Raw genomic sequence first — 26,944 nt, 5'->3', positions numbered from 1 at the left:
GTGGTGTTATAACAAAGTGGACGCAATTGGGAACAACAGCAACTCAGCCATGAAGTGAAATCACAGAGCGGGGTCAGCGCATGCTGAGGGTCACAGAAGTCGCCAACTTTCTGTAGAGTCAATATCTACAGACCTCCAGGACTGCATTGTGCCAAGTGTAAAGTTTGGTGGAGGGGGGGTTATGGTGTGAGGTTGTTTTTCAGGGGTTGGGCTTGGCCCCTTAGTTCCAGTGAAAGGAACTCTTAATGCTTCAGCATACCAAGACATTTTGGACAATTTCATACAGTTTGGGGACGGCCTCTTCCTGTCCCAACATGACTGTACCAGTGCACAAAGCGTCGCTCCATAAAGACATGGATGAGGAGTTTGATGTGGAGGAACTTGACTGGCCTGACCTCAACCCGATAGAACAGATTAGAGCGGAGACTGAGAGCCAGGCCTTCTTGTCCAACATCAGTGCCTGACCTCATTAATGCGCTTCTAGAAGAATCCCCATAAACACACTCATAAACCTTGTGGAAAGCCTTCCCAGACGAGCTGAAGCTGTTAGAGCTGCAAAGGGTGGGCCGACTCCATATTAAACCCTATGGATTAAGAATGGGAAGTTGTTAAAGGCAAGCGTCCCAAAACTTTTGGCAATATAGTGCATCTCCCTTTAGAGTGGACTTTGAGCTTTGCAACCTTGCAGATCTTTTTATGCTCAAACAGCAACATTACACACAAACTAAAGTTGAAAAAGCATTTGTTGATTTATGACACAGCTTTTATTTGAAAAATAGTCAAAAAGTTACAGCCCTAGTGTATGTGCACTGCCATATTTGACCTCCATGTGAAGCACAGTGGCTGATATGAAGAAATGATGTAAACTCTATTAGACAGCCTTCATTGGCAGTCCTTGTGTCCATTGTTCTCATGCATCCTGTCATTAATGAAGCCAGACATGGGTGAGAGATGTAGCGCTCTGATGGTCATGTGAACTGACAGGCCAGTGCATAACACGCACATCAGTCAGATCTAACTCGGACAACACAGAACATGTTTGAAATTAGAATCACTTGTACTGTTTTTATCACAGAAAATAGATGCACAAGCAACCTGGAGTCAGATTAGACACTGATCTATGTAGATCTTGTAATTCATATTTCATAAGTTTGTGTCTAAAAGGTTCTTAAACAGCAGCCTTTGAGAATAAGGCCAAATTGCAAGCAAATTAGTTTCATGGAACAGCCTTTTTTTTTAGCTAGTCAACTAATAGGTGTAACTCATATTTTAACATCGTTATATATTTTAACATGATTTGTTCATGCCTCTAAAAACTAGTGTTGTAGTATTCGAGACATTCGGTCATTTTTTCTCAAACTTCGAGGATACAGGATTTTGTGTGAAGACCACAACTGCTGGGATATTACTAAATTGCCGGTGCGTTGTCTGATTTATTTAATAACAATGTTAATGTGATTGCATGTAAAACTCACTGCTTCAGATGCAATCAATAACTTATTTCGGTTGAGGGATTATGATATGAGGGATTATGTCACCAAAATGAATACAAATGCTCATAAAATGTGTGATATTGTTGCAAAAAAGTACTTGTATGAGATCTGGATTTTTATATTATAACGTGATATAGGGGCAATATTACAAGAGAGCTGTTTTCACAAATTTGAGCGTGACTGCAAACATGATATTACTTTTATACAAGCATTCAATATAGCCTATTTACTAAACATTATTATGCATTTGTAATTTACCAATTCAGATGGATCTTCTGTGCCACCTCTGCAGTGCAAAGATGCATTTTGTTGTTATTGATTTCATTTGGTTGGTAACAGCTCTATATAGTGTCTTATAATGATATTTATTGATGAAAAATAAGTCATTTCTCAGGCGATAATGTGGATCTTTATGAATGTAAGGAGTGCTGGTCTGGTCTTGGTCTCGGATTAGGTGGTCTTGACTACAACACTACTAAAAACCCAAATTATATCTTCACGATTTTCACACAGCATTTTCACGTCTTTGCAAACACAGAGGATTGAGCGAGCCCAAACAAAGCGCCAGTATCTCCAAGCCTAGTGAAGCACGCGCTGTCGCTTCCTTTGAGCGCCGAATGTACATTGAAACATGAAGAAGGTGTGACGCAATCGGATGGTAGCCAATCGAAGCCGCGTTGTGATGCAGTGGGCGGGGCTGTTTTATTTATTTACAGTACTCGAGTTCGAAAGCACATTTTTGTTACTTTATAACTCCGGTGTGTGAGTAAATGCTTATTTTTGCATGTTCTAGTAGCACATATACATTTATAAGAACTGCTATTTGCTTTTGTTACACAAGAAAGGATATAGGGGTAAAGTTGAATTGATTGATCACTAAATAGGCTATTTATTATTGCAATATGGACTATTTTGGACAAAATAATTCACAGATTAACACCACCACTCCGACTGATAACTGGACAGCTGTAAGTAGTTTTACAACATTTTACAACATAGCTAAACTATTTGCCTCGGGCGCGCGCATGGAATATATTTTCTTGAAATGATCTTTTTAAATGCGTTTGAGAAGTAACAATCAATTCAATTACTAACTTATTTAGCAAGTAAACGAATCACTGACTTCCGTAATGTATATATTTCCAGACACTTCATATCTAGGTCATGCATTGTCATAAACTCATAAAAATACTTCTCTTGCATTTGATGCTCTGTCTACATGCTTAAAGTAAACACACACCGATTAAATGCACTATTCTTCTTTTGTTTTTCTTTTCTTTTCAAAGGTATACTCGACGGTTCGATGTATTCAAATGACAATGGCCATGCTAAGGTAGCCTATCTATTGTTTATTATGTGCAGTCATTTAATAAATGGACACGTGTCTTATGTCTCCTATACTTATGTGTTGATAATTTCCCTCTCAGCATTGTAGGTGCTGGCTCCATAATCGGATATGCCATTTATAAAAAACTAGTAAGAAAACCAGAGGTAAGCCTCCATATTGAAATATTAACAATATGTTCATACAAACGTAATATTGACCACAGAAACAACCCTGTGTTTCAGGTGCTGCCGTTACTCTTGTTGAGTTTAACAGACCTGCTGTTAGCTTTGAGTTGGATGGTTGGTGGTCTTCTCTTCACCCAGAACTGCGACTCTTACAACATCTGCTACAACCTCCACATAGTGGAACAGGTACAGAACTGACTCAATAATATCATGCTAAAATAATGCTTATCATTGGCGAAAAAACACTACTTCCTCTATATGCCTTTGTATGCACATGCAATGTTTTTGCATCATACTTGCACTTCCACAAATAAAACCACATTGGAGCAGTCGACTGCATCTGGGATCAAAAGAACAGTATTACTAAGATGAGCATCCTCTTTAAACAAATGCTCATATTATGCTATTTTAAAAGATCCTAATGTAGTTTTGCAGGTCTCCTGCATCAGGTTTACATGCATCCAAGGTCAAAAACACTTTAATTTTCTTATAAAATTCATTGCTGCATCAGCTCTTTTCTCACAGTTTCTGAAACAGCTCAATCAAGGATTCTGTCTGAAACCCCTTTTCCACCAAGGCAGTGCTGGTGCTGGTTCGGAGCCAGAGCCTAGTTTCAAATCGGTTCTTTGTCTTTCCACACCCAAAGCACCAGCTCTGAACCAGGAAAAGTGGTTGTTAAAGGCTTAGTTCACCCAAAAATGAAAATTCTGTCATTAATTACTTTCCCTCATGTCGTTGGACACCCGTAAGACCTCCATTCATCTTCAGAAAACAAATGAAGATATTTTAGTTGAAATCTGATGGCTCTGAAAGGCCTCAATGGCACTTTACACTCTCAAGACCCTTAAAGGTACTAAAGAAGTCGTTACAAAGTCCATCTCACTACAGTGGTTCTACAATAACTTTATGAAGCGACGAGAATAGTTTTTGTGCACAAAAAACCCCCTAAATAACGACTTATATAGTGATGACCGATTTCAAAACACTGCATCATGAAGCTTCGAAGCGCTATGAATCAGTGAGTCGAATCATGATGCGGATCGCGTGTCAAACTGCTGAAATCACGTGACTTTGGTGGTCCAAACCGCTGAATCGACTCACTGATTCATAACATTTCGAAGCTTCATGATGCCGTGTTTTGAAATCGATCATCACTATATAAGTCGTTATTTAGGGGTTTTTTTCTGTAGAGATTTTGGACTATCGTCTTTATCGTGGTTATGCTCATGTGAGGTTGCTGTGCTGCATTTTCCATGTGTTTTTAAGCATTGTGGTTTAAAAACAGGTGATTTTAAAGCGTTGAAGCGCAATTAACAGTGAAAGAGAACTCATTTCAGTATATATGCGCACTCTCTGAGAGACTGTGAGAACTGAACTGAGTGGGCTTGAAAGGTTAAATGCACATACCTATGAGTCAAAGTGACCATGGATTTGCAAGTAAACAGTCATTTTTGTCTTATGTGAACGTAAACAGTTGAGAAAGAAAACGCACAAGTATATTGGATCCGTGCAGTCGGTCTTAAAGTGACAGCAGCCTAATTTACCGGCTGTCATTATTAATGTTAACCAAAAATCTCTCCCTGCTCTTGACTGAATCACGTTTGTTACTTTAATAAGATTAAATGTATATTTAATTTACGCAGTAAAGACTATGCATAGTTTTTTAAATACATTTGATGTAGTATTTCTAGTTTATTTTGACTTTGTTTTTCCGGTAGGTCTTTTTCATTTGTGTCTTTGTTCTGTTGTAGTTTGCTTTCTTTGCTCTTTCTTTATCACTGTTTACTTGTCTTCAGTAAGCTTGAGAGTTTTTTTAGGCTAGTATTAGTTTTTTTTAAATGGTATTGAAAAATGGTGACAAGAATTATGAAATTTCAAGGGAATCAAAATGTTTGAAATCATAACCTTATTTAAAGCAAAAATAACTGCATTGTGATATATATCGTTATCGTGAAATAAATTAACTACTCATATTGTGATATAAGATTTTGGAAATATCGCCCACCCTTAACTTTGCAGACCTTTTACATTCACAAACAGCTCTATTACACTGCATTAAAGGGAAAGCATGTGAACAAGTCTTTCATTGTTTTCTCCGGTCACTTTTAATTCAAGGAATGTTTTAACAGACTGGTATTTTTAACATCTAGAGGAAGTAATAGCATGTTACCAAAAATACCATCTTTCTTGGACATGCTTCCATGGTTTACATCACGTGTACCATGATATATTACTAGATTACCATAAAAATGCCCGGTTTTAAGCCAATAAAATGTTCCTAAAAAGTTTTGATGAAACACCAGTGAGAGAGGGTCCATTTTAAATCTGTGATTCATCTCTCGACTCTGCCGATGCACTGCAGGCCCAAACATGTGTCACTCATTATTGAAGCCTGTTTGTTTTGCATCTGGCAAAAATATGACCGAGAAGAAAAGCGTTTGTGCTAGACAGTTTCACTTCAAAAATGAGTTGCTCTCAGCTCAGACCTTAAAACCATTTTGTTCTAAATCACAAAACAAACACAGAACTGGGACGAATCTGAAAAGGAAGTGGAGCAGCAAATTTGGTTCATATTCTTTTGCCAGATATAATTAGTTCTGCCCCACTTTTAAACGCCACACAATCTTGTTTATAGCAGTGGATTGTCGTGGGTGTGTGTGGACGTCACTGCTCAGTAATGCGTGGAGGCAAAGTTCAGTCTGTAGTTCGGAATTGGCTAGTCTTTTAAGTACAGCTGCATGATTAATCGCTAACCGATCGTGATCTAGATTCGCTAAATGACAGCGATTTGGCTTGGTCTTTTAAACTTTTGACAGGTACGTGTGAACATTCAGGTCTGCGTTCTTATCCAGAGAGAGCCTTTGTCATGTTTAGGTATGAAACATCTTCACAAACAGTCTTTCCGACCACACAATATCATTATACAATAATTCAAATGATCACAGAAGTACTGGGATAAAAGTGTATAGATGGGATATAAACACTGATGTCTATGGCAGTGATCAAAATAGAGTAAGTCACCTTTTGTATGTAACCTGATGCTTCAAATAACGATTGTATCAATTACATCGTTACACCAGTAGGTGGCGAGATTCGTTGAAAAACACTGATTCATCCAGTAATGGAACAAGTGAAGTTTTCATGAGTGAGTCCTTGAATCATTCACTCAAGAGATTCATTCAAAAACACTGATTCATCCAGTAATGGAACAAGTGAAGTATTTATGAGTGAGTCATTTAATCATTCACTCAAGAGATTCGTTCAAAAACGCTGATTCATCCAGTAATGAAACAATGAAGTCTTTATGAGTGAGTCATTGAATCATGGGCGAGTCCTTGAATCATTCACTCAAGAGATTCGTTCAAAAACACTGATTCATCCAGTAATGGAACAAGCTAAGTAATTATGAGTGAGTCATTGAATCATTTCATCCAGTACTGGAACAAGCTAAGTATTTATAAGGGAGTCATTGAACCATTTACTCAAGAAATTTGTTCAAAAACACGAATTCATCCAGTAATGAAACAATTAAGTCTTTATGAGCGAATCATTGAATCATTCACTCAAGAGATTCGTTCAAAAACGCTGATTCATCCAGTAATAAAACAATGAAGTCTTTATGAGTGTAACATATAGATCCACTGGCGGCAAATGTTCAGAACCCATGTGCAGCATTTATTTACAACAAACATAAATCCTAACATAACTCAAAACTTGGCAAAACAACAAACAAAACTTGGCTTGACTTGGTCAAAACATAAAACAAAGTCATGGCATGGCTAAACAAAACTCACCACCAGCAGGTTACAACGTTAATAACAGACAAAGACACATGGCAAACATGAGGGCTTAAATACACACAGACTAATGACAAGACAAGTGACACCTGTGAACAGTGATGAGACAATGAACCAATGACAGGACAAGACACAAGATCACATGAGGGCATGGGATTCACATGACACTGAAACATGACAAAACCAGGAAGTGCATGACAAGACTGTGAACAAGACACTAAAACAAAGCAAGAACATGATAAACTAAAACATGAACCAAGAACAATGAACATGAACCAACACCAAGACACCATGTGACAGATCCCCCCCTCTATGGGCGGCCCCTGACGCCCAAACAACACCAACACATCAATAACCTAACAAAGAGTCTTAACAAAAAGTCTTGGGGGGCGGTCTTGGGGGAGGGATGGGGGGCCAGGCCCGTGCAGGGGCACCGGACCCAGACATGACACGGCCGGGCCTGGGAGCGTGGGCGGACCTGGACCCTGTGGCGTGGGCGGACCTGGACCCTGTGGCGTGGGCGGACCTGGACCCTGTGGCGTGGGCGGACCTGGACCCTGTGGCGTGGGCGGACCTGGACCCTGTGGCGTGGGCGGACCTGGACCCTGTGGCGTGGGCGGACCTGGACCCTGTGGCGTGGGCGGACCTGGACCCTGTGGCGTGGGCGGACCTGGACCCTGTGGCGTGGGCGGACCTGGACCCTGTGGCGTGGGCGGACCTGGACCCTGTGGCGTGGGCGGACCTGGACCCTCAGGCGTGGGAGGCCATGGCGGCAACGGCAGTTCTACAGGCCATGGCAGTAATGGCGGTTCAGGGGCCCACAGAGGCGTGGCCTTCATGGCCTCCATGTACCCCCTGCCCCCCCCCAAAATTTTCTTGGGTGGGACAGCGGGGCCGTGGGCTGGAGCCTGGACGGGGCCGTGGGCTGGAGCCTGGACGGGGCCGTGGGCTGGAGCCTGGACGGGGCCGTGGGCTGGAGCCTGGACGGGGCCGTGGGCTGGAGCCTGGACGGGGCCGTGGGCTGGAGCCTGGACGGGGCCGTGGGCTGGAGCCTGGACGGGGCCGTGGGCTGGAGCCTGGACGGGGCCGTGGGCTGGAGCCTGGACGGGGCCGTGGGCTGGAGCCTGGACGGGGCCGTGGGCTGGAGCCTGGACGGGGCCGTGGGCTGGAGCCTGGACGGGGCCGTGGGCTGGAGCCTGGACGTGGGCTGGAGCATGGACGTGGGCTGGAGCATGGACGTGGGCTGGGCTCACTGGGGTGGAGAGTACTGTGGGAACGTGGAGCTCCTCATCCACCGTTCCCACAGTAAAAGATGAGCCACTCAACTGAAGTGCATAGTCAATATATCCAGCTAGAGTTCCTGGAGAATTGCTCTCTGGCATCAAATACCTTAAAAGGTCATTAAGTCCATTTAAGAAAATACCCTTGAGGGCAACATCATTAAAGTTCACCTGGTAGCAAAGTCCACAAAACTCCTCCACATAGTTCTCTATGGCTTGGTTTCCCTGGCGTAGACGAAGCAAGGATACAACTGCTGGGTCCATTTTGTAGGTCTGTTATTCTGTAACATATAGATCCACTGGCGGCAAATGTTCAGAACCCATGTGCAGCATTTATTTACAACAAACATAAATCCTAACATAACTCAAAACTTGGCAAAACAACAAACAAAACTTGGCTTGACTTGGTCAAAACATAAAACAAAGTCATGGCATGGCTAAACAAAACTCACCACCAGCAGGTTACAACGTTAATAACAGACAAAGACACATGGCAAACATGAGGGCTTAAATACACACAGACTAATGACAAGACAAGTGACACCTGTGAACAGTGATGAGACAATGAACCAATGACAGGACAAGACACAAGATCACATGAGGGCATGGGATTCACATGACACTGAAACATGACAAAACCAGGAAGTGCATGACAAGACTGTGAACAAGACACTAAAACAAAGCAAGAACATGATAAACTAAAACATGAACCAAGAACAATGAACATGAACCAACACCAAGACACCATGTGACAATGAGTGAGTCATTGAATCATGAGTGAGTCATTGAATCATTCACTCAAGAGATTCGTTCAAAAACACTGATTCATCCAGTCATGAAACAAGTGAATTCTTTATGAGTGAGTCATTGAATCATTTCATCCAGTAATGGAACAAGCTAAGTATTTATAAGGGAGTAATTGAACCATTTACTCAAGAAATTCGTTCAAAATCACTGATTCATCCAGTAATGAAACAATTAAGTCTTTATGAGCGAATCATTGAATCATTCACTCAAGAGATTCGTTCAAAAACGCTGATTCATCCAGTAATAAAACAATGAAGTCTTTATGAGTGAGTCATTGAATCATGAGTGAGTCATTGAATCATTCACTCAAGAGATTCGTTCAAAAACACTGATTCATCCAGTCATGAAACAAGTGAATTCTTTATGAGTGAGTCATTCATTCAAGAGATTAATTAAAAAACACTGATTCATCCAGTAATGAAACAATGAGGTATTTATGAGTGAGTGATTGAATCATTCACATAAGAGATTTGTTCTGAAACACTGATTCATCAAGTCATGAAACAAGTGAATTCTTTATGAGCGAGTCATTGAATCATTCATTCAAGAGATGAATTCAAAAACACTGATTCATCCAGTAATGAAACAATGAAGTCTTTATGAGTGAGTCATTGAATCATGAGGGAGTCCTTGAATCATTCACTCAAGATATTCGTTCAAAAACACTGATTCATCCAGTCATGAAACAAGTGAATTCTTTATTAGTGAGTCATTGAATCATTCATTCAAGAGATTAAATAAAAAACACTGATTCATCCAGTAATGAAACAATGAGGTATTTATGAGTGAGTGATTGAATCATTCACATAAGAGATTTGTTCAGAAACACAGATTCATCAAGTCATGAAACTAGTGAATTCTTTATGAGCGAGTCATTGAATCATTCATTCATTCATTCAAGAGATTCATTCAAAAACACTGATTCATCCAGTAATGAAACAATGAAGTATTTTTGAGTGAGTCATTGAATCATTCATTCAACCCGATTTTTAAAAAGCATTTTAAATAGACTGCAGCAATTAACATTTTGTCAGAACCTGTAATAAATTGCATGCTATTTTGTTTAGCTGTCTATTCAGAATCGTTGGAGAATCGTGATCTCTATTTTAAACCAAAAAAATCATCATTCTCAATTTATCCAGTATCGTGCAGCTCTACTTTTAAGGCATTATAGGCACAAATCCTTTTTATCAAATGTGTTATTATGTTATTATAAACTAACCTAGCTTGAAAAGTAACATGGCATTAAAATTTAAGACAAAGTAGCATAATTTAATATGGACATGGTGAAGTGTAAAAATATAAGATTTAACATACATAAATTAGGCAAAAATAATATAGATAAATTATGAGAAAACATAAAATAAACATGTGCAACCGATGTAAATATTTTTTATGTTATAAATTATTGTCATGAATTACTTTTTTTTGTTTGATAATATTTTTTATTTTTAGGGGATTTTATGTTACTAAATTATATTTATGGAATAGTTATGATCCATTTATTACATGCTAACCATTTTTCAAGCATAGACCTAAATGAAATTTCCAACTTAAACTTTTGTAAATCTTGAATGCTTTGGAGCACAGACTTGAGTTTTGTCTCTCTTTAAAAAAGACACTTAGCAGATTATCGCTGAAGTGAAAAAAGTGAAACAAAAAAAAAGTTATAGACATTTGTATTTTATATGAAATATATAATTTCCAAAACATGTTTAACTCTTAAACTGAGAAAACCAAAGCCATAACAAGCTGTTTGTTCCAAATTTGAGTTTGATATCTTTAAAAATGTCAGTGCTTGAATGCATTGAATGTGTTTTCTTGCATATGTTTTGTGCTCACTTTTGAGTTCTTTGTTCTTTTGCTTTTTCTTGGGAATGCAAAAGCTTTGAAATATAGTTTTTCCTCCTAAAATCTTTTCCATCACCATGTCCCTTTAGATGCTCTGTAATTTTACCCCATATACAGTAAATAACTTTACATATATTGTAGTGTTGGCTGCATTTGTCAAGCTTAACAATTTAACATTGTTATTCATGTAAATATAAGAAGATTTTTTTTTTAGAAAATAAATGTTTCAGCCCCTATTTGAACCCCTGCTATTTGTAGAAAATGCTCAGATTTTTTTCACATTTGACACTGTTTGTCAATCCTCCATGCAGAAGGATTACGCAAAACGCCCTGAAAACGCCCTGAGTTTTGGAAAACCCTGCCTGAGGTCATGTGACACTCACTGATGAGACACATCTGACCGGACCGGCACGCATAAGTTTACTAGAATCATTTACATTTTTAGCGCTCATAGTGATAAATCAAAATGATCTGGTCTTCATGCTTTCTTCTTCCCCAGGGAACCAGAAGTGTAAAAAGATGTAAAACTATATTAACATTATTTGAATGAATGATTAAAATCCTGCATTAAGTGTGCTTTTTTTTTTAGAATAACAGTTATTGGTATTAATCTATGACAACAGAATCATACAGAAAACGAAATGGTAGCATTCGCGATAAAACAAAATCCACCTATTTCAACTTAATAAACTCAAGCTCAGTTGCTGCCTTAAATTTTTAAGTATAATCAACTTGGTTGTACAAGTCATTTCAACTTAAATGTTATTAAACTGACTTAAAAATCGACTTGTATCTCATATAACTTATATAAAAAAGTTGAAATTGCTTAAATCATTTTGATGAGTTAGTGTAAAAACATTTAATGACAAGATCAAGTGAGCAAGTTTAAGACGTATTTTGTTGCATGTTGTATGAACTCTTTTATAGTATTGTTATGGGGCTGTTTTGTCATTTTTGGAGTTTGATAGCATCCATTCACATTCACCTTTGCATGAGCTTTAAGTGTTTCACTCACTGATATGACACAGTGCTTGACTTTAGCCCGCTGACGTATTTTGTTATAGTGCGATAGTGACTGTTCAAATCAGCCGAAACACACCTTGATCAAATATAACTAACAACTATAATCCTCTTTCAGTCAACTGTGCTCAAAGCAAAACAGAAAGGAAACCCGTGTTGGCTAGTTAGGCTTTTCTAGAAGAATGATATGCTATGTTTAACATAAAGAAGTTGCTCAATCCTGGAATGATGACGTTCTGGAATGCTTTGACATGAATGTCATCAAAGGTGCCGTAAGACTGTGTTTTCCAACCCTAGTTCCTTGTGTAAAGAATGTGCTTAATTGTATTGAATGTTCCCTTGTAGTGTAATTCAAATCTTAGAAGTATATTTAAAAAACTTTACTTGCAGATAACATAACATAATATAATAAGGGCACTTAAGTGTACTCAAAGAGAGTGAACTTTCATAAAGGGTTTCTTAAAGGGATAGTTCACCCAAAAACGAAAATGTGAAGTTTTTCTGCTTATCCCTAGGGCATCCAAGATGTAGGTGTCTTTGTTTCTTCAGTAGAACACAAATTAAGATTTTTAACTCCAACCGTTGCGTCTGTCAGTCGTATAATGCATGTGAATGGGGTCCAATTCTATTAGAGTAAAAAAAACATGCACAGACAACTTCAAATTAAACCCCGCGGCTTGTGGCGACACATTGAGGTCTTAAGACACGAAACGATCGGTTTCTGAGAGAAACCGAACGGTATTTATGCTGTTATTTCACCTCATATCAGACGAATGTCATCAGCTCTCCAGACCGCCATCACTTCCTGCGAATAAGGTCAAAATACCTGCGCAGTCATAGATATTTACATAGATGCCTCATTAGTGCCTGCGCAGATCGGTCGAATGAGGAATCTACATATATATTTCTATGATCGCGCACTTTGTAATCGTGTATATATTTAAGAAATATTTGTTATATTTATATATCATATAATATAGTATATACATGCAATTATGTCTTAATATATATATACATGAATGAGTGTGTATTTATATATACATAATAATTATTCTCAGTACACACATATATTATGTAAACACCAACTTTTATTTTGGATGCGATTAATCGTGATTAATCGATTTGACAGCACAAGTAATTATATAATAAATATTCTATAAATAATAAAATGTTACATAATATGTAATAAATGTGTAATTATATATATATATATATATATATATATATATATATATATATATATATATATATATATATATATATATATATATATATATATATATATATATATATATATATATATATATATATATATATATATATATATATATATATATGAGACACACAAGTTTTAATGACATGAATGAAGAAATGATATTAAATATATTTTAGTTTACCATAAATGCGTGTCAATACATTTAGCAGTTCACTTTAACCATATTTCAGCGATAACATAAGTAATTATGAAATTAAATATAGTGATGTACCTAAATCCTACCTAAAATGAACTATAAAATTCAGCTAACTGTGTAACTTAATATGCATTTAAACTGTAATATATTTTATTTAATTGCAGTTAACATGCAGTTAAGTGTCCGAAAACATTGCATTCAGTTTGCAAATAAGCATATTATTTTCATTATTAGTGCTCTAAGATGCTAAAGTATATGTTGTCAGTGACCCGAGGTTTCTGTTTTACCTCTGTTAGTTCTTGCTTCCTTCATCTCCGTTCATTAGTAGTATGTTCCCATTGGGTTCCATGGTTACTCATTTGTTAATTGATTAACTCCACCTCTTCTTTGCTTCTTCCCTTCACTGAGTCTTTAGGTGCGTTCCATTCGATGGTCCCTACGCAGTGTTCACTGCTCCCTAAACCCTGAGCACGGTATATCAGTTGAAGTGGACTTCGCTGACAATAATCGCTCATTTGGAACGCCCTGCAGCGTCAAAGAAAGGGAACGACGGGGTCAGCAGATTATGATACAACATAAATTAATATTGTAATTTACTTTACTTTCAAATTTAAAACCATATAATAGAAATATACAGGGTTATTCAAATCTTGCCCTGGAGGGCCAATGCGCTGCAGAGTTTAGCTCCAACCCTGATCAAACTCACCTACCTGTGATTTTCTAATGAACCTGAAGACATTGATTAGCATGTTCAGGTGTGTTTGATCAGGGTTGGAGCTAAACTCTGCAGCGCATTGGCCCTTCAGGGCAAGATTTGAATAACCCCGGAAATATACATTTACAAAACACACAGTATGTATCTAAAGGTATAATCAAATCAAGTTTTATTAGTTCATATACTTGTATATTTAATTGACTGTAGACATATTTGATGCTGAATATGAAAATCAATATGATTTTGAATATGACAATACATTTTGATTTGGGTAACTATGTATTAATGTGTTCTTAATCAATGGTCTTAATATTTGTAGCGCTTTCTTCCGATGTGAAGTCCACTTCGCAGTCCACTTACGGTCGAATGGAACGCACCTTGTGTATTTATAGCCCTCATTTTCAGTTGTTTCTTTGTCTGTTTAGTTGGTTGTGTTACTCCTGTGTTTACCCTGTTAAATAAAGCGACTGCTGCGATTAGATCCAGCCTCATAACTCTCATTTCGGCAACCAGCTGTGACAGATATTTTTCATATGGGTTAGGAATCACTGCCATCACACAATAAATGTGAGAGACATGGGTTACGGTATTGCGACAACATAGGTCAAGCTTTTCTGAGTTTACAATGTATAAGTGATTAAACTTCACTAACTTCTGCCTTTGACTTTCACATCCCGCAGACGCTGTACATGGCCTCCTTCTTTTACACGCTGCACTATGTTTGGGTGCTGTACGCCGGACTGAGCCGGAAGTATCACAGGAGACTGTACGGGCTCCCAGCCGAGGTACTCAGTTCATCATTATCAACATGCTGAGGATGGAAATAAAGCGGCATAATATAGCCATTTTACTGTAAATGCTGGCAATGCTGACTAGCCTGCTCATTTCAGAATCCAGCAAGAGCAAGAAGTTGCAGATGTCTGACTCCAGTACTGTCATGGTGAGTACACTGAAACTGATATTAAATATATTGATGGAGCAACATAATTCCTGTAATAAGTTTGATTGCACTTTATTTTACAGTATGTGCACGCACTTGTACTTACTTAAAGGGATAATTCACCTAAAAATTACAATTTGTGTCTTTGTTCTGCTGAACACAAATGAAGAACGTTTGTAACCAGGATGCTTTGGGGCATCATTGACTTCAATAGTAGGAAACAAAATACTATTGATGTCAATGGTGCCACAGAACACTCTTCAGTTTCCCACATTCTTCAAAATATCTTCCTTTGTGTTCAACAGAACAAATACATTTATACAGGTTTGGAAAAACTTGAGAGACAGAATTTTCATTTTTGGGCTACTTTTGGGATAGTTTTTGAACTATCCCAAAAATACCAGGTAATTCTAGATTCAAAAAGTTTGTCAAGCAACCCTCTACAATGCGAGTAAATCGTCACTCTAGGCGATTAAATAATATCTATCATCAGCCATTGGCTAATAAATTCTCCGATTTTACTCGCCAGTGTGTGTGTTAGATGCTAAGAATAAGTTTAGCGTAAATATATTTTTACTCGCTGAACGCTCTGAATGAGCGCTTGAGAGCTTCGCTCTCGTCAAGCAAGCGATACGATTTCAAATCAGCTCATCTGACTCTAGTGTGAAGAACTCTGTCGCTTTGCTGAGCGCGTTTCTCACACACACATGGGCGCGCAAGAATCTTACCACGCAAAATTGACGCGCTACATGTTAACAATATTCTTTGTTGTATTTTCGTGTCAAAATAACAGAGTTCATTTGGTTTTAAGAACAAGCAGAAGATTGCCGTTTACCGTTTTTTTTTTTCCGGTAGTGGGCGGGAACTAATGCGCAAACGGCAATCTCATTGGCTGGCGCTCATCTTTTCCTGTCCCTCTTTTGATTTCAGCAAATCAGTTTGAGCGAATGCTGTCAACGTGAAATATTCATGAACCCAGCAGCTCATCAATCCTTAGTGCGTTGTATATTGTTATTAGTAGTAGAATTAGTAGTATTATTATTATCTTTTAATAATATAATATAATTACTATTATCTTTTTTTTACAGAAACACCAACAATATCTTAAGCACCACCACCAGTCCAAAGTTCAGTTAAATGACAAATATGCATTAATACATGCTTTCCAACAGTTTTAGTTCTAATTACTAAAATTCTATCATTAAATAGTGCTTGATTATCATAATATCAGAACATAGTCTAATGCTTGATTGACTGATGTTAAGCGTGTACGTTCAGATATTCGAAAAGCTGTGCAATTTTACAATGATATTAATAAATTTGGTGGAATTTTTATATATATATGTATATATATATAAATATATATATATAATAAAGTAGGCTATATCAGTCTGGCGACTAAACAAAAAAATGTACTAGCCAATGGCGATTCTATTGCCAATGTGTGCGTAGAGGGTTGTCAACTTTAAGTTGGCTTGAGAAAGCCTGACCATGACATTTTGAAGACGTTTAAATGCTTGATGTTTTGAAGGTTTTCAGTATGAAGTAGTTTTAAAGCTTAAAGTTTAAAGGTTTTGAAGGTAATACAGTCTATCAGAAGATAGATAGCATGTTTGCTAACATGTTCCTAGCATAAATTAGCACAATGTTTACATACGTTTCTAGTAGGGGTGTAACGATTCGTTTTAACAACGATACGATTCGTATCACGATTTGAGGTTGTCGATACGATTCAAGGACGATATTGGTTAATTTAGAACGATACGATCCGAAACGATTCAGTGACTTGAAATCGATTCAGTAACTTTTTAGCCAAAAATTGTGTGACTGAAATAAATATCTGGATACTGCTCAATACAGGTGAAATTTCCAAGATTCCTGTTGTTTATTGTAAGGGAATCCGGTATATCAATTAATTATGGATATAAACAAACAAGTAAACAACAATTAATGGCAAATGCATTAAAATTTTATTTGAATAAAGTGCAACCAACAGTTTAGGTTGAATTAACAGGAAGATAACCTTTTCTGCTCTCATTTTCAATATTCAATACATATTCAATAAAAGCACAGTAAGTGCAACCAACATTTCAACAGTAGGTTAACCTGCTACTTCTGCTTTTGTTTTCCAACATAAAAATATTACAATATTAATATCAAAAATAAAGTGCAACTAACTTCTCTTCAGGTTTAATTAATAGTAAGTTTACCTGCTACTTTTGCTGTTGTTTTTCAACATTTAAATAATACAAATACAATATTAATATCAAAAATAAACTGCAACCAACATTTCTTCAGATTGAATAAACTGGCCTGCTACTACTCTCAGTTTAATAAACAAACAATATTTAACAAAAGATAAAATGTAACCAACTACTCTTCAATGACTCTACAGATTTCTTTTTCAAAAATATCACCATGATCTGACCTCAGAACACTTCTCTGTGCGTTCACTATGTCGCCAGCATTATTAAAAACTCGCTCTGCTGGCACACTGGTGTCAGGAATGCACAGGTAACAAGCAAGGGTTGAAAGTACAGGTAGTGCTTTCTCCTGGTGGCTTGATAATTTCTCGCTCGTTGGCTTCTCCTCTGCCATGCGCCATGCTATGTTTTGTTTTCTCAAGCCCCGTTCACACCGCCAGCGACACGCAGCGACAAAGCGTCACGATCCCATTCATTTCAATGAGCGCTGCTGCTGGTGCGTTGCGATGATGTCACAGATAGGCAGACTGAATCGAGTAACGTTTAACGCCTTTATCATTAAAAGTGCTAAGAAAAAACATCCATATAAAGTCTGACGTGCTTAAATCCAATGCGTTATTTCCTATGATCGATACAATCGATTGATTACCTTTTAAAACGATGTTAGATCGATATATGTCGTCCGGAAGGCCAACTTGCCGAGCACAGATCGATGTAGTTAGATCATAGGAAAATAAATCGATACATCGATGTAGTAGATGAATCGTTACACCCCTAGTTTCTAGCATTAATGAGCACATTGCTAACATGTTATAACATATTGCATGTTTTACCACCAATTAGCCCATTGGTAGCATGTTTCTAGCATCAAATAGAACATACCACATTTTAACAAGGTGCTACCATTAGCACATTGCTAATATGTTTTAGCATTTTGCTAACATATTGTTAGCATGTTTCTAGCATGAATTAGCATAATGTTTCAAATGATTTAACATGTTGTTAGCATTTTTCTAGCATTAATTTCTAGCATGTTTTAATGTATTGTTAGCATGAATTAACATGTTTATAACATGTTTTTACCATGAATTAACACATTTATGTCATGTTTTGACGTTGTTAACATGATTTAACATGTTGCTAGCATTTTTCTAGCATGAATTATTACATTGCTAGCATGTTTTAACATATTGCCAGCATTAACATGTTGCTAGCATGTTTTACCATGAATTAGCATATTGGTAGCATTTTTTAATGTATTGTTAACATTAATTAGCACATTGGTAGCATGTTTCTAGCATCAATTAGAACATACCACATTTTTAACAAATTAATTAAATATTTTTAAACAAATGAAACATTAATTAACACATTTCTAGCGTGTTTTAACGTATTGCTAGCATGAATTAACATGTTTCTAGCATGTTTTTACCTTGAATTAACCCATTGCTGTCATGTTTTAAAGTTGTTAACATGATTTAACATGTTGCTAGCATTTTTCTAGCATGAATTATTACATTGCTAGCATGTTTTAACATATTGCTAGCATTAACATGTTGCTAGCATGTTTTACCATGAATTAGCATATTGCTAGCATGTTTTAATGTATTGCTAACATTAATTAGCACATTGGTAGCATGTTTCTAGCATCAATTAGAACATACCACATTTTTAACAAATTAATTAAATATTTTTAAACAAATTAAGCTTTAATTTACACATTTCTAGCATGTTTTAACGTATTGCTAACATGAATTAACATGTTTCTAGCATTTTTTTTGCCATGAATTAACATATTGCTAACATTTTGCTAACACGATTTAACAGGTTGCTAGCATGTTTCCGTGATATTAAATATGATCTAAGCAGATTTCATGAATATAATGTCGTCTGTCCTGATCTCTCCACACAGTCTTTTGCCTTTAATGCTCACGGTGCCCGTCTTTGTGGCAGGAAATGTGTTTCACTGTTACACAAACTTCACCCAGCCCTACAGGTCAGTCCAACTGTATTCTTACATGTACTGATTAATAAACTGTACTTTCTCATTACTTCATCATAACTTCACAGAGTCGTATTTGAATCAGCTTATTGTTATTAAAAGCATTTCATACAGTTCAGTAGTTATATCTAACTATAGTCGAGTTGTTTGTGTGGGTCTGTGTATACAGTATAGCCAGAATGATGCAACTGACCAATCAGAATCCAGCGCTCCAGATGTTTGATATGATGCTGATTGTCTTCCAGATGTTTGCTGATGCACACAGGGGCTGTTTATCTCACCTCATATATGACAACAGAAGTCACCGCATGTGTCGTCATTCAGAACTACTGCATGGCCATTTTCCTCGCTACCTTCCTCTTCACCTTCATCGCCATCACGGTGAGATTGAACATTTCTGAATAGCTGAGCAGTTTATGATTTAAATGTACACTGCGGTTCAAAAGTTTCAACAGTAATATTGTAAAATATTAGTGCAATTTTAAATAACTTATAACTTGAAGGGTTAGTTCATCCAAACATGTAAATTCTGTCATTAATTACTCACCCTCATGTCATTCCAGACCCGTAATGCTGCGTTCACACCAAACGCGAATAGAGCATCTGGCGCGAGTGATTTCAATGTTAAGTCAATGGAAAGGCGTGTTGACGCACGTCTGGAGGTCCCGCGGCGCGGAAGGCGCGTTTCGCGCGGCGCGAAGGAGGCGAATCCGCCTTGGACGCGAATTGAGCGTCTTGCGCGTTTTTTTTGTGCTTTTGTGCATTCACGCGTTTGAAGCGAATTCGCGTAACTTTGCCGTCAATTAACTTTGCCGTCAATTCGCGCCGCGTTAACCAATCAGGAGCCTGCTCGCTGCGGTCACGTGGTGAAGTGACGTGATGAGAAACCCTGCATAATTTAAAAATAGAACTATTGTGTCACAAAATGTAGTTTTAAGACTTTTTCAGGTGAGAATGTAGTTGTTTAAAGCTCAAATCTGTGGTTTATTTATAAAGAGCGCCTATTTAAAAAAATTATCTTGTGTTTTTGGAGTTGTGAGATCCAGGCGATCACCGGGCGCTCAGCGCTCATTAACCCCGGCGAGAGCAGCCTTTCCTCGGCTAGTCCTTCTGCCGTCTGCCGCTGGCTCTGAGGTCCTGTAGTGGCTCATCTCGTGTAGATCTAACGGGCGATCTTTGGTGTCATGAATCTATCATTTGTTGTCTGCCAAATCGTTTTGACTGAGGGTTTCATAAGTTTCATAACTTTATATTTTAAGGATATTTAAACATACATGCAGTGAAGATAATGTAGGAGTTGCCTGGACCACATTTGTGTGGCTATTAATGCTTAATATATATTTTTAATGAAAATGAAAAGAGGCAGAGTGGTGTTTTATGTACCGAAACGGTTCAATACGAATACGTGTACCGTTACACCCCTAATTCAAATAGATACAATATTATTGCATATACAGTATTACTGCTCTCAAAAACACGTGTGACTCAATCATTATCTCATTGTATTCCACCTTTGAATTTCAGACTCTGATGTGTAAAGCTCGCTCCCTGTACAAGCGTGTGGTCACGTCTCAGGGTTTTTTCGGGGACCATCATTGGGCGACTTTGCGTCTCCTGGAGCGACGGATGCTGCTTTATCCCTCGGCCTTCTTCTTCTGCTGGGGCCCGGGTGAGCACACAATACCTCAAAACGATAAAACATTTAGGCCTGGTTTCACAGACAGGGCTTAGATTAAGCCAGGATTAGGCATTAGTTCAATTTGCACATTTGCGTAGCTTTTATTAACGTGCATTAGAAAAAACATTACTAGTGTGCATCTTGAGACAAAACAATGGCACTGACATATTTTAAGATATCTCGGTGCAAGTTGCTTTCAGTTAAAACAGCTCAAACATGCATTTTAGTCTAGGACTATCTTAAGCCTTGTCTGTGAAACCAGGGGTTTAAAAGTTTTAAAATTGAAAAGTTAAAACATTTTATATAAGATTACAGAGGAGCCAATGAGGAAATGTTTTACATTTACTAAAAACAGATAGAGATTAATCACAATTTATTTTAATCTTTTAACACCTGTACACACATAACATTAATATATGACTGAATTGAAGATGTATGTATTTGAATTGCATATAAAATAGATTTAAAATATAAAATTGCATATAAAATAGATAAAAAAAAAAAAAGCATATAATAAAGATATAAAAATAAAACTGCATATAAAATAGATATAAATATAAAACTGCATATAAAATAGATATAAAATATAAAACTGCATATAAAATAGGCTTACATTGAAGATTTATGTATTTGAATTGCATATAAAATAGATATAAAATATAAAATTGCATATAAAATAGATATAAAATACAAAATTGCATATAAAATAGATATAAAATATAAAACTGCATATAAAATAGGCTTAAATTGAAGATTTATGTATTTGAATTGCATATAAAATAGATATAAAATATAAAATTGCATATAAAATAGATATAAAATATTAAATAAAATTGCATACAATAAATATATAAAATAAAACTGCATATAAAATAGGCCTAAATTGAAGATGTATGTATTTGAATTGCATATAAAATAGATATAAAATATAAAACTGCATATAAAATAGATATAAAATATAAAACTGCATATAAAATAGCCTTAAATTGAAGATTTATGTATTTGAATTGCATATAAAATAGATATAAAATATAAAACTGTATATAAAATAGATATAAAATATAAAATTGCATATAAAATAGATATAAAATATAAAACTGCATATAAAATGGATATAATAAATGAAAAATTGCATTTAAAATATAAAACTGCATATAAAATAGATATAAAATTGCAAATAAAATAGATACAAAATATAAAATTGCATATAAAATAGGCCTAAATTGAAGATGTATGTTGCATATAAAACTTTCGCGCATTTGGATTACACAGTTTTTGCACAAATAAACTTAATGTGATGCATATTTGTCAGTCATACAAAAATGAAACAAGGAACAGGTCTTTAATAGGACTAATACATTGCATGTGTTTTAAATACACAATCCCCAGGTTTTTATATGCATCAATAAATAAAAATTTCAATATCATACATTTAACCAATTGAATATTGTTTGTTAGCCGCATTTTAGCCATGTTCATACTTTTTAACTGAGTAAATGTAATTGTTTTAAGCTGAATCTAAGCATAATTAAAAACATGGTTATTTAAATAAAATAGATAAGTAGATGTATGGATGGATTGATGGGTAGTTGTTAGGGTGTTATGTTGTTAGCATGTTTTATCACGTTGCTAACATATTTCTAATATGATTTAACACTTTGCTAGCAAATTTTAACATGCTTCTAACATGTTCCTACTTCCTAGCGTAAATTAGCACAACGCGTGCATGTTCTAGCATTTTGCCATCACTTTTCGAACGAATTAACACATTGCTAACATGTGCAACATATCGCTAGCATGTTTCTACCATCAACTAGCACATTGCTAGCATGTTTCTAGCATCAGTTAGCACATACCAGCATGTTGTTAGCATGAATTAATACATTGGTTACATGTTTTAACATTTTGCAAGCGTGATTTAGCATGTTTCTTGCATCAATTAGCACATACCAGCATGTTGTTAGCATAAATTGGCACATTGGTAACATGTTTTAACATTTTGCAAGCGTGATTTAGCATGTTTTTTGCATCAATTAGCACATACCAGCATGTTGTTAGCATAAATTGGCACATTGGTAACATGTTTTAACATTTTACAAGCGTGATTTAGCATGTTTCTTGCATCAATTAGCACATACCAGCATGTTGTTAGCATAAATTAGCACATTGGTTACATGTTTTAACATTTTGCAAGCGTGATTTAGCATGTTTCTAGCATCAGTTAGCACATACCAGCATGTTGTTAGCATGAATTAGCACATTGGTTACATGTTTTAACATTTTGCAAGCGTGATTTAGCATGTTTCTTGCATCAATTAGCACATACCAGCATGTTGTTAGCATTAATTGGCACATTGGTAACATGTTTTAACATTTTGCAAGCGTGATTTAGCATGTTTTTTGCATCAATTAGCACATACCAGCATGTTGTTAGCATAAATTGGCACATTGGTAACATGTTTTAACATTTTACAAGCGTGATTTAGCATGTTTCTTGCATCAATTAGCACATACCAGCATGTTGTTAGCATAAATTAGCACATTGGTAACATGTTTTAACATTTTGCAAGCGTGATTTAGCATGTTTCTTGCATCAATTAGCACATACCAGCATGTTGTTAGCATAAATTAGCACATTGGTAACATGTTTTAACATTTTACAAGCGTGATTTAGCATGTTTCTTGCATCAATTAGCACATACCAGCATGTTGTTAGCATAAAATGGCACATTGGTAACATGTTTTAACATTTTGCAAGCGTGATTTAGCATGTTTCTTGCATCAATTAGCACTTACCAGCATGTTGTTAGCATAAAATGGCACATTGGTAACATGTTTTAACATTTTGCAAGCGTGATTTAGCATGTTTCTTGCATCAATTAGCACATACCAGCATGTTGTTAGCATAAATTTGCACATTGCTAATATGTTTTAATATGTTGCTAGCGTGAATTAGAACGGGAAAGCGTAGCACAGTACACATTCAAGCGATATTTACAATTATTTACATTGAACTGTGAATGCTAATAATAAGCAACTAGATTATAGTGAGAATTGGAGCCTAAACTAACGTGTTATCACAAGTTAAATAAATCCACTGATAAACAGTATCTTCATTCTATGTTTTTTATGATCTTGTTTATTTCAGCAATATTACTGGCCACTATGATGTTGGTGAAACCGGACATAATCGAGGGAAGGATGGGAGTCGTTCTCTACATCCTACAGGTTCGCCAAAATGCATAAACGCTCCTACAATAATAACTGCTTCAGCCCCACTTGCAAATGGAAAAAAGTTCTTGTTCTTGTTCCCCACAGGCCTTCACCTCTGCATCTCAAGGTCTGTTGAATTGCCTGGTTTACGGCTGGACTCAACAACACTTCCGCTCTCTCAGCAGCAGCAGCAGGGACGCCAACACCCAGACTCCCCTGCTACGCTCACAGAAACGAAACTACGCCGCTTTGCGTTCTGCTGCGTCACTCACTAATTTTGTCTGACGCACGAGTACTTTTATGCATTGAGCAACCAAAGCGACTTGCAGTGCATTTTACCAGCATGTACGGCGTCTCCTTAGGAATCGAGCCTGTGAGATACTGGAGCCAATGCAACACACACTGCTGTGCCAGAAGTTCAACAGATCTGTTTGGTTTTGGTGTCGCAGCTGGTGCAGACATGGATGCTCGCGTACTGAAAATCTTGCTAAACTTTTTTAGTTTTTTTTCTACCTTGGTTTTGTCATGAGATTTCAGAAGCTGCACCTGCTGCTGAAGCTTAGCTGAGACATCAACGTTTCATCATCTAAGGTTGACACGCTCAAGAGTTTCAGATCACGGCGCACTAGAGACATGTAAAAAAGGGAAAGACCAAAGGGGGATTACAGCCAGAGCTCTGAAACAGGATCTGAGAGGACGAAGCTGCTGCTTTCCATCCAAAAAACAATGCGCTGAATCCACCCACACACTGGTTAGCGATGCTGGTATCAATAACAGACACACATCATTTCCTCTTGATAAACAATGCTTCTCAATAGGTATTTTTATTGAAGAATATGCATGGCTGATGAGAAATAATTAACATGTACTTGTCAAGATACTAGCACTGAACCATGGGAAAAAGCTTTTTGCTTGAAATTAGGTCAACTTGGAAGTATAAGGGAAATGTTTAGAAATTGTGATTTCCAGGCATTGGTTCTAATAAAGTTATGAATAAACTCTTCGTTACAAACCCTTTTGTTTAACTTTGAAACATGAATTAAGATATTTTGAATGAAACCTGAGAGATTCCTGTCCCTTAAACACGGTCAAATCCAGTGTTTTGAGGTATCGGAGTAGCCTAAATGTAATTAGTTACTGTACTTAAAGGTGCAGTTTGTAATATTTATGAGGATCTATTGACAGAAATGCAATATAATATACATAATTAAGTTTTCAGTGGTGTATAAAGACCTTATATAGTGAACCATTACCTTAGAATGAGCCATTTCTATCCCATTACAGTGAAATCGCCATTATACGCCGTCATGTTTCTACAGTGGCCCTAAACGGACAAACTGCTCTTCAGAGCGATAGACACTCTCTGCTCCCTCCGACGACGACATCTTTGTCCTTTGTCGGCCACCATAGCTTCTCTACGTGCTCAGAAAGGGAGGGGTGAGCGGTGGACGGTTGCAATTTGCAACCTCACCACTAGATGCCGCTAAAATTTACACACTGCACCTTTAAGTATATTTTTGGCTACTTTGCAGTTTTACTGTGTATAAAAGATATTAACTTTTACTCTACTTGACTATATTTTTGATTAAGTATATGCAGTGTTGGGGGTAATGCATTACAAGTAACTTGAGTAATGTAATCAGGTTACTTTTTTCAAGTAACTAAGTAATGCATTACTTTTCATTTTAATTGTAGTTCTAGACTAAATGTGAGCATGCATTTATTCATCTCACTTGCACAAAAATAGATTCAGTATTTCTCAAATTGAATAAAAAAATGGTGAAATGCAAACTCAAAATATTACGTAAACCTGCGCCCTCTACTGGACAGGCGTTCATTTTGAATCCCTTTTGAGGTGAAAAGGCCTTTACAGTTGCCAAAAATAGAACCTTTTTTTTTATTTATTAAAATACAAAAAAACAAGCCCAGCCCAGATGAGAAAAAGGAACGCAACACATTGCTTTCCATAAAAAGTACCAACACAATTAGTTACTTTTTTTAGGGAGTAATGCAATATTGTAACATATTCATTTTAATGAATGATTTCCCTTTTTTAACTTTAGTTAGTGTGTTATGTTGCTGTTTGAGCATAAACAACATCTGCAAAGATATGACACTCAAAGTTCAAAGCAAAGGGAGAGATTTACTTTTACAGAAATGGCTTTTTAAAGGTCCCATGGCATGACATTTTCATTTTATGAGGTATTTCAACATTAATATGAGTTCCCCTAGCCTGAATATTGTCCCCAAGTGGATAGAAATGTTGATCGGTGTAAACCCGAGTTCTGGCTGTCTTTCTCTGCCTTTGAGAAAATGACAGGCCAGACGAGCCAATCCTGAAGTCTCCTGTTTTGACGTCCACACAGGAACGGTTTCCTCCCTTTCCTCCGCCCAGAGAATCTGGCTCGCCCATGCAAACGCTCGAGAGATCATGGCTTGTAAATGAGTGAACGCTGGCAGTTTCTCAGTGTTTGGATGTACAAATGAAAACAGAAGTCTTTTTTCAGTTCCTTCTGATCTGTGATCAGTGATTTCTTATGTGTAGCTAATTATTTATTATTCGTGCACACGCTGCGGCTTCTCTCTCTCCCGACAGAACGGTGTTTTCGTGTTTTCTATCTCGTGAGTCAGTGTTTTTGTACGTCCTCGTCGCGTCTATCTGTTCTAAAATGTGCATACAGTCATGAGTTTCTGCTCAACATCGGCAGACTCACATCTTTAGAGATAAACCTCACGCACGGCGAAGCTCGGGCTGCACTGACCGGTCGGCCTTCAACATCCCCGACCCCCAGTACTGCATCTGCCCACAGCGGAGGCACCAAACGCGGCGCGAGATTAAGCAGAAGGGGGGTAAGCGTGAGGGTATCCGGGCCAGCCAGCCTAGCCCCACAATAAACTGGATTACATTCGATTACTGCTGTTGTGTCTTTGTTTGCGCTGTGTACTCCATGCGCGTCACTGACGCTTTTCATATGATTGGAACATATCTAAAAATAATGCTACAATCAACACTTACTAAC

The 26,944-nt window shown here is 37.0% G+C and overlaps 1 protein-coding gene across 2 annotated transcripts; it reads left to right on the top strand.

Annotated features, from left to right (window-relative positions):
- The first annotated feature begins 1,073 nt into the window (after positions 1 to 1,073).
- Positions 1,074 to 25,685, top strand: tmem116 (transmembrane protein 116). 2 transcript variants are annotated; one of them, XM_079814015.1, is made up of 11 exons: positions 1,074 to 1,419; positions 2,780 to 2,826; positions 2,921 to 2,984; positions 3,063 to 3,191; positions 14,568 to 14,672; positions 14,778 to 14,827; positions 18,944 to 19,027; positions 19,279 to 19,414; positions 20,558 to 20,702; positions 23,860 to 23,939; positions 24,030 to 24,953. In XM_079814015.1, exons 2-11 carry the CDS (start codon positions 2,807 to 2,809, stop codon positions 24,207 to 24,209), a joined length of 993 nt encoding a protein of 330 aa, XP_079670141.1. In that variant the 5' UTR covers positions 1,074 to 1,419; positions 2,780 to 2,806; the 3' UTR covers positions 24,210 to 24,953. The 2 variants fall into 2 exon arrangements, with proteins under 2 accessions (XP_079670141.1, XP_079670140.1); XM_079814014.1 differs by lacking the exon at positions 1,074 to 1,419 and adding an exon at positions 2,227 to 2,461 and having other exon boundaries at positions 24,030 to 25,685.
- Positions 25,686 to 26,944: the final 1,259 nt, after the last annotated feature.

This window comes from Gobio gobio (assembly GCF_949357685.1).
Source record: "Gobio gobio genome assembly, chromosome: 4".
Taxonomy (NCBI): Eukaryota; Metazoa; Chordata; class Actinopteri; order Cypriniformes; family Gobionidae; genus Gobio; species Gobio gobio.
Note: the sequence above shows the minus strand (reverse complement) of the source record. Positions and strands in the feature narration are given on the sequence as shown.